Genomic DNA, 12394 nt, shown 5'->3' on the forward strand with positions numbered 1-12394 from the left:
CATGTTAGCCAGGATGGTCTCGATCTCCTGACTTCGTGATCCGCCCGCCTCCGCCTCCCAAAGTGCTGGGATTACAGGCGTGAGTCACCACGCCCGGCCTGTTTTAAAATATTGAGACTGAGCAGACCCCATGTGGTGTGGTTCTGTTTACATAAAACACCAAGCAAAGGCAAGTTTATCACAGGAGGTCGAAGGCTGGTGTAGGGGTGGCAGAGAGGGCTCCTCCAGGGGCAGTGGAACATTCCAGAACTGCACTGTGCTGATGGTCACACAACTCTAGATTTGCTAAAAATCATTGACTTGTACACTGAAAATGGGTAGATTTTGTAGTATGGAAATTGTACCTCAGTAAAACTGTTAACTAAAACAACATTAAAGGCAAAGAAGATACAGAACTGAAAAAAGCCAACAACACCCAAAGCTCCAGGGGCTGTGGGCAGAGCCTCCTGTGATGATGACTGCTGGGGGCTGTGCCCCTGCCGCTTGCCCCTGGGGAGCTGGAGGGGCTGTGGGCGGAGCCTCCTGTGACCATGACAGTCGTTTCTTGTCAGGACAGTCGCGGGGGTACCTCCCTGCCTGGACTTTCGGAGCCTGCTCCTGGCGGAACTGTCAGCTACCCTACCGCCCAGTTAGGGCTAGGGAGACCAGGCCTGTAGACGCGGTGGGTGGCACGAGGGAAGGGGGACCAGAAGCCCGCAACCCCTTGAAGCCCCCCAGTTCTGCCCGGGGCAGACTGCTCCCGAGCTAGGGCTCACACGTTCTGGGTTCTCTGTTAGTGCCTTTGCTGAGAGAATCCACACATGGTCCCGAGAGCCAAGGTGAAGCATTTTTTTTTTGCTTAATCAGTTTTACTGAGTATAATTTGTATACAATAGAAGGTGCCCATTGTAAGTGTGCAGTTCCATGAGATTCCACCAGAGTGTATAGTGCTGTCTGCAGACACAGCCGACCAAGATAAGGAAACGGCTCAGCACCACCGGCTTCCCTCGAGCTCCTTCCCCGCCCTGATGCCAGCAGCCACCAGTCTGTTCTCTCATGGCCCTGCCTGTTCCGACCACCCTCTCTGTGGAGCCACGGCCTGTGGTCTGCACTGGCCTGAGTCCCGGGCCTGTTGCCTGTGGGTAGGGTCCCGCCATCCAGTATTCACGCCGTAGCCAGGTCATGGGCATTTGAACTATTCCCACTTCCTGGCGATTGTAAATAAGGCCACACAGGCCTGCGTGGGTAGGCGTTTCCTCTCCCCTGGGCACCTTCCCAGGAGGAAGGTTTTGGGTTTTAGTGGAGCTGATCCGGGCGGCTGGTCCTGCCATGTGAAAATGGTCCAGGTGGGCTGGTCCTGCCTTGTGAAAAGGGCTACTTGTGTGCAGCCGCCGGCTTCTCTCTTCCCCGGCTCGACCTTCCACCAGCAGCCAGCTGGCTCCTGCCGGGGCGCTGGTCCTGTCTTGGCCCTGAGTCCTGCTCTCCGGGCAGGTTTATCCACCAGGTGAACCAGGCCGCTGTCACCATCCAGCGCTGGTACCGGCACCAGGTGCAGCGGCGCGGAGCAGGAGCTGCCCGCCTGGAGCACTTGCTGCAGGCCAAGCGGGAGGTCAGTGTGGGCGTCTCAGTCACTCCATGCTCCCCCGGGGGGGTCTGGCCCAGAATCCCAGGGGTCTGAGTTTCTGGGACAGGTGGAATCAAAGCCTAGGATTGCTCGTGGGCCCCGTCTCTGGGTGCAGCATCCTTCTTGACCCTGGGTCCCCGTGGACAGGCAGGGTGGTCCTCACTGGCGGTCATCAGGGCCTGGGTGTCAGGAAACGCCTGCTGGGTCCATCCCAGGCTGGAGAGTCTCAAGAGGACGTTCTGTGAGGGCAGAGCTGTCTCCCCCACGCCAGAACTGTTGGCCACCTGCGACGTAGGGCTTATCCTCTGTAGAGCAGAGAAATGGCAGGTTCAAGGTCCTGGTGGGGTTTCACTTTCCCTGCTGGCCCTGAGATTCCACGAACTCTAGGGGACTCCAGGGCGCTGTGGGGAAACCTCTGGTCTGGGTCTGGATTCCGTCTTCCAGATGTAAACACCACATGGCACCGGCTTCTTTGGCAGGAGCAGCGGCAGCAGTCAGGCGAGGGGACCCTCTTGGACCTGCACCAGCAGAAAGAGGCAGCCAGGAGGAAGGCCCGAGAGGAGAAGGCGCGCCAAGCCAGGCGAGCAGCCATTCAGGTGCTGACCGCGCAGGGACCACTGAGCAGCACCGTGGCCCAGGCCTGACTGTGCGGGGCTGCTGCTGGGGCTCCCTGGGCCCCGGGACACTTAGCCTCAGGGCAGCTTGGCTGCGGAGCCTGGGGTCGTCCTCTCCCAGGGACAGTGCTCAGTGATGCTCCCACTGCAGGAGCTGCAACAGAAACGAGCCCTGAGAGCCCAGAAGGCGAGCACTGCCGAGCGTGGGCCACCTGAGAATCCCAGGGAGACCAGAGTGCCAGGAACACGGCAGCCTGCTCAGGAGCTGTCCCCCACGCCAGGCGGCACTGCCCACCAGGCCCTCAAGGCCAACAACGCTGGTGAGAGTGGCTCCATGCCCGCCCTGCTCTGGGGGGTGGACTGCAGCCAGGAAGGAAGTGCAGCCCCTGTGGACCTCCCCTCGGCCTCCTGTGCTGCTGCCCATGTTGGCGGCCCCAGTCCTCGGAGTTAGGGGCCTTGGTCCCCAGCTGACCTGACGAGGGTGCCGAGACCTTGACAATCAAATGGTCCTGGACGTAGGGATCCCTACAGAGCAGAAGGCCCGGAAGGGAGGGGTGGCACTCATCCTCCACAGCTCCACACCCAGAAGGCTGTGGCTCCCCAGCGGGCTCCTCTGCTTCTGGGGTCGCCTCCGCCTCCCCCATGCCTGGCTCCTTCCCGGGGGTGCCTCCAGAGTTGCTGCCCGCCCCGGGATGCTCCCTGTGGAATGGTGCTGTGTTCTGCTGTGCAGATGGTGGCCTCCCTGCTGCAGGCCCCGGAGACCGCTGCCTGCCCACCTCCGACTCATCCCCAGAACCACAGCAGCCTCCAGAGGACAGGACGCAGGTCTGTGTACAGCTGTCCTTCGCTCCATCGTGGTTTTTGGCTTTAAGGTCCATGTCTGTGCCAGGGGTGTCCTGAGCTGAGCTTATCCCAGCCCCTCCTCTGCTCTAGGGGCCACTTAAGCTCAGAGAGGCCGCCCAGGAGGTGTCTTCTTGCTCTGATGCATGATGCTGGCTGCCTCTTGGGGAGCCTTTGCTGGGGTGGATCCAGTTGGGTTTTTGCAGATGTCCTGGGGTGGGGGGCCCTGCATCCTCATCCACAAAAGAGGAGCTTCCGGCTCTGAGGGGTGACCTGACAGCCAAGGCTCCCAGGCTGCTCGGTGGGGCCAGGTGGCTGCACTCCTGTTTTCCTGGAGTGGGGCACTGGGAGGAGTCCCCTGGTGGCTGGAGCTGCTCTGGGTTTGAGCAGCTGCAGAGACCGGGTGGGAAGGTCTGAGCCCTGGCCTCACCTTCCTGGGGCTGAATGTCGGGACTGGGGAGCTCCCACGGCGCCTTCGGGGCTCTGCAGTTGGCCTCCTATGTGGGGGCTGCTCTCAGCTACCAGCAGCCTTGCTGCATCTGTCTCCCTGCTCTTTTGCAGGACGTTCTTGCCCAGGATGCAGCTGGGGACAACCTGGAGATGATGGCCCCGAGCAGGGGGAGCGCCAAGTCCAGGGGGCCACTGGAGGAGCTGCTGCACACACTGCAGCTGCTGGAGAAGGAGCCGGACCCGCTGCCCCACCCCGGGACCCATCACAGGGGCAGATACGCCTGGGCCAGTGAGGTGACCATGGTGTGCGCCCGCCCTGCACGGTCTGTCCACCCACGCCATTCACACAGAGCATGCGGTGGCTGTGGGGGTTGGGAAAATGGGGATGCCACGGGCTCCTCCTTGCATTAGTCGCAACCCTCCCTCCCGGAGCCCAGCCTCAGCTGCCACCTCTGCCTTTGGGGAACCCAAGTCCTCAGGCTGCCCTGACAGCCCCCAATGCTGGGCTCCTGTCCCACAGGAGGATGATGCTAGCTCTCTGACAACTGATAACTTGGAGAAATTTGGAAAACTCAGTGCGTTCCCCGAACCCCCTGAGGATGGGACGCTGCTCTCGGAGGCCAAGCTGCAAAGCATCATGAGCTTCTTGGACGAGATGGAGAAGTCTGGGCAGGACCAGCTGGACTCCCAGCAGGAGGTGGCCCCTCACCAGCCCGCACCCGGCCCCCAGTGGGAGGAGGCCCCTCACGAGCCTGCACCCGGCCCCCAGTGGGAGGAGGTCTCTCGCCAGCCCCCACCCGGCCCCCAGCAGGAGGTGGTCCCTCACCATGTACCCACCTAGTTATGCAGCACCCCCCACGGGTCTCTCAGGGTGGAGGTGGCAGGGCCCGCATTCCCCACACTGCCCCCACCTACCCGCTGCCCCGAGCTGCCTCCACGAGCCCGTATGTGTGGATAGTTCAGCCCTCTGGAGCGCTGCCGTCCTCTGGGCCACCCGTTGGTTTGTCCTGGGTGAACACCAGCGGCCAGGCTAAATGGAGCAGTGACGTGAACTTTATTGTTATAGGGCAGGAAGCTGGGCAGCATAGAACTTTTTAAATGGTTTGTTTTTTATTCCTGAGGCCACGGCCCCCATTTCCTGTACTGAGCAATGAAAACGACCTCTGCTGGGCCGCCTGCCACCTGCCCTCCGGCTTCCCACAGGCTCCCGTGTGCAGCAGCCCCTCTGTCCCCAGAGGGCAGGGCCGCAGGGGCATCGCGTCAGGTCCTTGGCTGCCCCCCGTCCTCTGCCGCTTCCGCCTGACGCTCGGCTCTGTCTGCAGGGGTGGGTGCCAGAGGCGGGGCCGGGGCCCCTGGAGCTGGGGTCTGAGGTGAGCACGTCTGTGATGCGGCTGAAGCTGGAGGTGGAGGAGAAGAAGCAGGCCATGATGCTGCTGCAGAGGGCGCTGGTAATGCTGCTGGCACTGCTAATCCCGGGCCCTGCTAGCCTCCTACCTGCTGAGGCCAGGCCCACCGGTCCTAGCGCTTCCCTCCTCTGCCCACACCCTGCAGGCGCAGCAGCGAGACCTCACGGTCCGGCGGGTCAAGGAGACAGAGAAGGCGCTGAGCCGGCAGCTGCAGCGGCAGAGGGAGCACTACGAGGCCACCATCCAGCGGCACTTGGCCTTCATTGACCAGGTGAGCGGCCCGGGGACTGCAGAGGCCCGGACCCAGCGCGTGGCTCACGGAGACTTCCAGAGCCAGGGGCTTCCCACTGCCAGGGAGCTTCTTCCTCTGTTGGGTGTCACACGGGTGTCCGCTGGACGCATTCCAAGCCTTTCCCGTGCCATTCCCAGCCATGCATGCCCTGGAGAGGGCACTCCTGTCTTTATCCACAGCCGCCCCGTGTGAGTGTAGTGGGGTGTCCTGCCGGCCCCTCAGCTCAGTCGCAGCCCCGGTTGGCTCCTGTTCTGAAGAGAACTCTAGGTCTGGGGTGTGTGAGAATAGGGGCCTCCAGGGCTGCTTGATAGTCGTCACAGGTGTGTCCTGACCTGGGGTCTGGCCTGGGGCCGGCAGTGAGGCTGGTGTGGTCCTGACACCCTTTGGCAGACAGTGAGCCTCCTCCGGGGCTGGGTGATGGGCACGGCAGAGCTACCCACATCCCAGGAAGACCCTGACGTCACTGCAGGGGGTGGGCTGGGGCTTCTCTGACATTCGCTGGGTCCCCCAGCTGAGGACAGGACGGCAGATGCAGGCCTGGGCCCGTGTTTGCACACGTGCCCTCCCACTGGCCCCAGGGTCCATCCACAAACCTAGGAGGGGCAGCCCCAGGGGAGGGCTGCTCTTAGCCTCCCTCGGAGGCTGGGAGGGTCTCCTCCATCAGGGGTCCTGCTGCGCTGGGGCCTTGGTGTAGCACCTCACCTCCAGTCCCCAACACAGCTGATTGAAGACAAGAAGGTCCTGAGTGGGAAGTGCGAGGCTGTGGTGGCCGAGCTGAAGCAGGAGGACCAGAGATGCACCGAGCGTGTGGCCCAGGCACAGGCGCAGCATGAGCTGGTGAGGCTTTGCTCCCTACTACACAGCGTCCCAAGCCCAGCTCACAGGCCAGGCTCAGCTGGCACAGCCCCCAGAACAGGACCGGACTTGGAGTCCTCATTCCTGTCTCGGAGTGTCAGGGCCACAGCGGTGGGTGGGGCTGTCTGGGGGAGCACCGTGGCACCAAGCTGGTCCACTCCTGCCTCTCTAGCTGCCAGGCTCTGGGGCGGGGCCGTGGGCCTGCTGTCACAGATGTGGACGCACAGTCCCTGCCCGGCCACAGCACGGTAGCCGTGGACCCAGGAGCCTCTGCCTGGCCTGCCCCACTGCCAGGTCCTTGGGCCATGGGACCTGCTCTCTCTACTGACCAGGTGTCGGTGGAGCATTGACTCCCGGACCCTTCCCGCTGTGTGAGCTCCCTGGGGGCCTCAGCCTCCCTGGCTATGCTTCCCACCAGCTTGGGCAGTGATGGTCCCGAGCCCAGGTTCTGGAGTGGGGCTTGGCACTGGCATTTTGAAATCCCTGCACGTGACTGTGGCTGACAGCTGGGGTTGAGGACTGCCAGTCCCATGGAAGAATGCAGGCTCTGGGGCCGTCCCGACAGGCAGCAGCACCCCTCTCTGGGGCAAGGCCTCTGCAGGCTGATGGCTGCCCTCCCATTTCTCAGGCCACCAAGGTGTGTGGCAGGGTGGGCCTGGGCCTCCAGCCTGGCCCCGGGCGCTGGGGAGGGCAGCAGTGGCTCTCTGGAGCTGGCATGTGTGTCTCGGGGCAGCACACCCAACCATGAGCACCGGCCTTGTGCTGGTGGACCTGGAAGCCCGGCCCTCCCTGTGCCCACAGGGTGGCAAAGGGACGGGGGTGTCCTTCATGTCGTTTCCTCATGCCCTGTTCTCCTGCTCGTAGGAGATTAAAAAACTCAAAGAAATCATGAGCGCCACCGAGAAAGCCCGCCGGGAGAAGTGGATCAGTGAGAAAACCAAGAAGATCAAGGAGGTCACTGTCCGAGGTGGGCCATCCCCTCCCATGAGCCGGCCAGGTATGGGGTGGGCACTGCGGCCAGGGCTTCTTTTGAGAGAGCCATAACTTCAGGCATTCATGTAGTCTGAGACCTTCCTGGGCAGAGGTGAACACTCATGCCCCAACCACCCCCGTCACGGCCTCCGCTGCGGCTTCTGCCGTGACCCGGCGGGCAGGTGGGCTCCACACAGGAGCCTGGCCCGGCCCCCAGCACCCAGGCAGTTGCCTGAAACGAGGGGGCTCAGTGCCTCACTTCCTCAGGGTTGGGCTAGGGGAGATTGGGAGTTCGTGGACAACTGTGGCACGTGGGCCCTGCCACGGGAAGCAGAGTGAGCCACAGGAGGAGGCAGGGGCAGGCAGGGGGATGGGGCAGGAGGCTGGTGGGTGTTGGGGTCTGAAGGGGCCTCGGACCCTTGGGTGATGTGCAGGGCTCCCCGAGGCCTGGTCCTCTCGCTCTGGACACCTTCTGCCAGGGTGCCTGGGAGCCGTCAGTGGTAGCACCAGGAGTGTCAGGAGCCCTGAGCCCCACAGACTGGGAGAGGCGCCGTGGCTCTGTGGGGGTCTCTTCCCCACCTCGTGGGCGTCAAGACTCAGCTGTGCTTCGGGTTGGATCCAAGGAGGCCCTGGATGGGCGGGGTCCCCTCTGGGCCTGAGACAGGCTGGTCTTGTGCCAGGGTTGGACTTCCCGGGCCCACCCTAGCTGGACGTGGCCCTAGCCGGTGCTCCGCCCCCAGGTCTGGAGCCTGAGATCCAGAAGCTGATCGCCAGGCACAAGCAGGAAGTGCGGAGGCTCAAGAGCCTGCACGAGGCGGAGCTGCTGCAGTCAGATGAGCGGGCCTCGCAGCGCTGCCTGCGCCAGGCCGAGGAGCTGCGGGAGCAGCTGGAGCGGGAGAAGGAGGCGCTGGGCCAGCAGGAGCACGAACGTGCTCGGCAGCGGTGGGTGGTGGCCCCAGGCCGGTGCGGCCAGGACCCTCAGGGTGGGGAGTCGGAATCCTCGAAGGCTGGAGTGGAGTTCCCATGTACAGGTGGGCGAGGGTCTTAGTGCAGCATGCAGGGAGGACGCAGGGCCCTTGGCCGTGGAGTGGCCCTTGGGGGCCCAGCCTCAGCCGGGCCAGTGTCCTCGGGCTTGTGTCTGCAGTCCATGCCCGCCGAGGTTTGCAGGTTCTGCACGGGTGCACGGGTGTTTTCCCAGGGTCAGGGCTGGGAACCCCCACCAGACATCCACTCTTTCAGAACTGGCCCCAGAGCAGCGACCCGTGTATAGGCGGCCTCGAGGCCCCTCCAGCTCTGACCTTGGGGCCCAGGGACGGTCTCTCTCATTCACTCCCTTGGCCTGGGGTCTGAGGGGTGACTACTGCTCTTGCGTCCTGAGCCCTGGGGGCTGGGGACGTGCCCAGTGGTGGTCAGGATCTGTGGGCCACAGGGGCCAGTGGCAGCCCCTCCTGCACTGTCTGCGCCACCAGGACAGCCTGGAAGCCACCCTCTCCTATCCACCCTGTTGCCTGTCACGGCCGGTCCTCCCCAGATGCAGCTTGGCTGGTCCCCCGTTTTCTCCCCGAAGGTGGGGTCAGGACGAGGCCCTGGCGCGAGCTTGCTCAGGTCACGGAGCCAGGCACCTGGCACCCTTAGGCCGGAGGCAGGGGAGGTGGATAAGGCCCTACGAGGCACCTGCCTCCCGCCCTCCATGCCCGTGGGGCAACACTGAACAGGGTGAGGACGGCACAAGGGCTGAGGGAAAAGGGGGCCTGGACGCGGCTCCACAGCCACTTCCCAAAGTGCCACGAGGGCCTGGAGCTCAGGGAATTGCGGCGCTTGGCTGATGGGCAAGGTCCTCGTGGCCTTGCCTGCCCCCGGGCGGTGGCTTTGAGGGGCCTCGACTGCCGAGGGGGAGGGGCAGGGTCCCGGAGGGCTGCTCTCCTGCTCTGAGTCAGGCCTGTGGTTGGCCCGTGCCCCTGCGGTGGGTGGGTCCTGGGACCGCCCGTCCCGGCCCCCGAGAGCCAGTCCCGACCGTCCAGCAGGTTCCAGAAGCACCTGGAGCAGGAGCAGTGGGCGCTGCAGCAGCAACGGCAGCGGCTGTACAGTGAGGTGGCTGAGGAGAGGGAGCGGCTGGGCCAGCAGGCAGCCAGGTGCCGCCCGGGGGCACCACGCCCTCTCCCAGGGACCCCTCACCCTCTCCCAGGGACCCCTGGCTGACCCCCTCCCCCCCCCGACCCCTCACCCGCTGACCTCTCCCATCCCTGACTCCTTACTCGATGACCCCTCACCTGCTGACTCCTCCCTGGCCGCAGGCAGCGGGCGGAGCTGGAAGAGCTGAGGCAGCAGCTGGAGGAGAGCAGCTCTGCACTGACCCGAGCCCTAAGGGCTGAGTTTGAGAAGGGCAGGGAGGAGCAAGAGCGCCGGCACCAGGTCTACCACCGGAGGGCTGTGCTGGGCCTGGCCAGGGGGCTGCACGGGGTGGGACTGACTGGCCTCTTATGTCCGCCCCCCAGATGGAGCTGAATACCCTGAAGCAGCAGCTGGAGCTGGAGAGGCAGGCGTGGGAGGCCGGCCGCACCAGGAAGGAGGTGGGGGCCTGGGCGCCCAGGTGGGCAGGGGTTGGGGGCTGCCCCGCGTGGGCAGGAGTCGGGGGTTGCCCCAGGTGGGTTTTGCTGCTGCTGTGGCATCCTGGGGGCTCGTTTCTGGGAGTCACATCTGGCTGCTTGGGGTTGTGGTCTGAACTGATGCTGAGTGTGTTGCTTTCAGCCCATCTTTTGCGTGGGCTCTGGAAGGATCAAGGGTGCCTGGAGCGCATCCTCTGTGGTCCGAGAACAGGCGTTGCCCCTGTCGCTAGGGGCTGCTACACCCCTGCGCCCCACGACCAGCTCACCGACACTCAGATGTACAGAGAGGCACACGCACAACAGGGGCTCCCCCGTTAGCCTCTGGGGCCTTCTGTGGGGAGTGGATTCTGCCACGGTGACAGTCCCACACACATTCTCACCACCCATGCTCGCCGCGAGGCTACAGTCCAGGCTGACCGTGCCCGTCACCTGGTTTCACACCCTGGTGGGCTGGGATGTCACCCAGCAGCCAGGCAGGCTTTGGCAGTGGATGCCTCTGGGCCCAGTAACATACTCCCGACGTAGGCCTGTGGGGCCCAGGGCTGGGCACATGAAACTCTGGGAGTTTTCAGAGGCTTCCAGGAGGCTGCCAGCTTAGGCTCTGAATGCCTGGGCTTGGGGGCCCAGGCCCCGCCCTCAGCAACACGCAAGTCCAACTTTCCCATCCCATCTGGTAGCAGAAGGTGGCCTCAGGTTGTCATGGGCTGTGGGTCTCTGAGGGAGGGGACCCTGGGCTGTGCATCATGACGATCTCTAGTACGCCTATGCCCACGCTGGGTCCTCACGACAGGATGTAGCGCACCCCTGGACGGGGGTCTGGAGAGGGGGAAGGCCCCTTGCTCCCCTGTGGCTCAGAACCTGGAGCCCCCCAGGACCCCCTGAGGCTGGCCCTGGCCCCGCGGGCCGGCTCCGGGTGGCAACCCCCAGGCAGCGCGTGTCCCCCCAGGAGGCGTGGCTGCTGAACCGGGAACAGGAGCTGAGGGAAGAAATCCGGAAAGGCCGGGACAAGGAGATTGAGCTGGTCATTCACCGGCTGGAGGCTGACATGGCGCTGGCCAAGGAGGAGAGTGAGAAGGCTACCGAGAGCCGGTAAGGACCCGCCACGGCTGGGTCACCAGCTGGGGAGACCCAGGAGCTGAGGCGCAAGGACCCGTGTGTGACTGGGCTGGAGTGACCCTGCCCTCCCCCCAACTCCAGCATCAAGCGCTTACGGGACAAGTACGAGGCAGAGCTCTCCGAGCTGGAGCAGTCGGAGCGGAAGCTTCAGGAGCGGTGCTCGGAGCTGAAGGGCCAGCTTGGGGAGGCCGAGGGCGAGAATCTGCGTCTGCAGGGCCTTGTGCGGCAGAAGGAGCGGGCGCTGGAGGACGCGCAGGCGGTGAGTGGGCGGGTGTCAGGTGGGCAGTGGGCACCCCCAGGTCCCTCCTGCATGCACGCAGCCACTCGCTGGCGGCCGGCTCACTGCCTTCTGTGCCCACCCAGGTGAACGCGCAGCTTTCTAGCGAGCGCAGCAACCTGGCCCAGGTGATCCGCCAGGAGTTCGAGGACCGGCTGGCAGCCTCTGAGGAGGAGACGCGGCAGGCCAAGGCTGAGCTGGCCACGCTGCAGGCCCGCCAGCAGCTGGAGCTGGAGGAGGTGCACCGGAGGTGGGCGGCGGGGGCTGCAGGGCTGGAGACGGAGGCGGGGCAGGGGAGCGGGCAGGACCTCTGCAGCTCCAAGTCCCAGGAGGCTGTGGCTGAGGAAGGCCAGGAGATGCAGAGACAGGGCCCTGTAGGCAGAGGCTGGTGTGGGTTCCATGTTTGGGGCCCAGGAGACCTAGATCTGTTTTCCTCCCTGGTGCTTAGTCCAGGGTATCGGCCATCCCTGTTGGGGCACCCGAGTGGGTCGGGTCTGGGCCTGGCGAGTTCTCCAGGGAGGCAGCTCCCAGGGCCCTGGGCTGGGTGGACAGGCGCTGAAAGAGCTGGGGCACTGTAAGGTTCCTAGCGAGCTCCCTCCACGGGGGTCCTGCATCATTCCTGTGCCACCTGCTGCCACGGGCTGAGAGGTGGGTGTGGGCGAGACGTCCCACCCCATCTGGGTACCAGGCCTCCCCAGGTGTGGCCAGGGTCATACTCCAGGGGCCTGTGTTGGGTCCTGACTCACAGCAGGTGGGTTGCCTGGACAGCTGTCTGGGCCAGCCACAGGAGGCGTGGTCAGCAGGGCTGGGACCAGGCTGACCAGGCGGCTGCCCCGTGCACCCTGTGCACTGCAGGCCAGTCTGGGGCCATGGGGCGGGGGCCACGCTGAAGCCTACCATGTACTACCCACAGGGTGAAGACAGCCCTCGCAAGGAAGGAGGAGGCCGTGAGCAGCCTCCGGACACAGCACGAGGTGAGTCCCTGTGGCCAGCCCTGCTGGACCTCGGGGCCGGGAGCAGGCCTGACCCTGTGGGTGTGTTGCAGGCTGCGGTGAAGCGGGCCGACCACCTGGAGGAGCTGCTGGAGCAGCACAGGCGGCCCACGCCGAGTACCAAGTGACCAGGGATGCCGGGAACACTGTCGAAGAATGGAAGGCAGAGGACAGAGGCTGGACGTGGGCCCGGAGGCCCACAGGGACGCCCACCTGCCCCCCACAGAGGCTGGTGGTTGAGATGCCCGCGGCTGAGCACCTGTGGCTGTGTTTTAACAGTAAAGGAGGCCATTGTTTTCAGCGCCTTGAGTGACTGCCTTGTCTTCTCTCCTGGGCTAGAGGCTGCCCAAGACCCCCAGAGCAGCCAGGCG

General features: G+C 64.6%; 1 protein-coding gene across 15 annotated transcripts in view; it reads left to right on the forward strand.

Moving 5' to 3' along the window:
* The window catches only part of CEP131 (centrosomal protein 131), a 33462-nt gene extending 21137 nt beyond the window's left edge, over positions 1-12325 (forward strand). Inside the window, exons 8-26 of one of the 15 annotated variants that reach the window (XM_055389482.2) lie at positions 1471-1588; positions 2083-2199; positions 2369-2537; positions 2948-3042; positions 3619-3801; positions 4028-4204; positions 4830-4955; positions 5059-5184; positions 5926-6042; positions 6925-7027; positions 7773-7974; positions 9057-9164; positions 9327-9444; positions 9528-9602; positions 10585-10727; positions 10836-11013; positions 11118-11281; positions 11945-12005; positions 12077-12325. In XM_055389482.2, the coding sequence (XP_055245457.2) occupies positions 1471-1588; positions 2083-2199; positions 2369-2537; positions 2948-3042; positions 3619-3801; positions 4028-4204; positions 4830-4955; positions 5059-5184; positions 5926-6042; positions 6925-7027; positions 7773-7974; positions 9057-9164; positions 9327-9444; positions 9528-9602; positions 10585-10727; positions 10836-11013; positions 11118-11281; positions 11945-12005; positions 12077-12151 (2455 nt within the window). In that variant the 3' untranslated portion in view covers positions 12152-12325. Of the gene's footprint in view, positions 1-1470; positions 1589-2082; positions 2200-2368; positions 2538-2947; positions 3043-3618; positions 3811-4027; positions 4205-4829; positions 4956-5058; positions 5185-5925; positions 6043-6924; positions 7028-7772; positions 7975-9056; positions 9165-9326; positions 9445-9527; positions 9603-10569; positions 10728-10835; positions 11014-11117; positions 11282-11944; positions 12006-12076 lie in introns of all 15 variants that reach the window. The other 14 variants (XM_055389478.2, XM_063706008.1, XM_055389472.2 and 11 more) reach the window with 14 other exon arrangements.
* The last annotated feature ends 69 nt before the right edge of the window (positions 12326-12394 follow it).

Source organism: Gorilla gorilla, chromosome 4, assembly GCF_029281585.2.
Source record: "Gorilla gorilla gorilla isolate KB3781 chromosome 4, NHGRI_mGorGor1-v2.1_pri, whole genome shotgun sequence".
Lineage (NCBI taxonomy): Eukaryota > Metazoa > Chordata > Mammalia > Primates > Hominidae > Gorilla > Gorilla gorilla.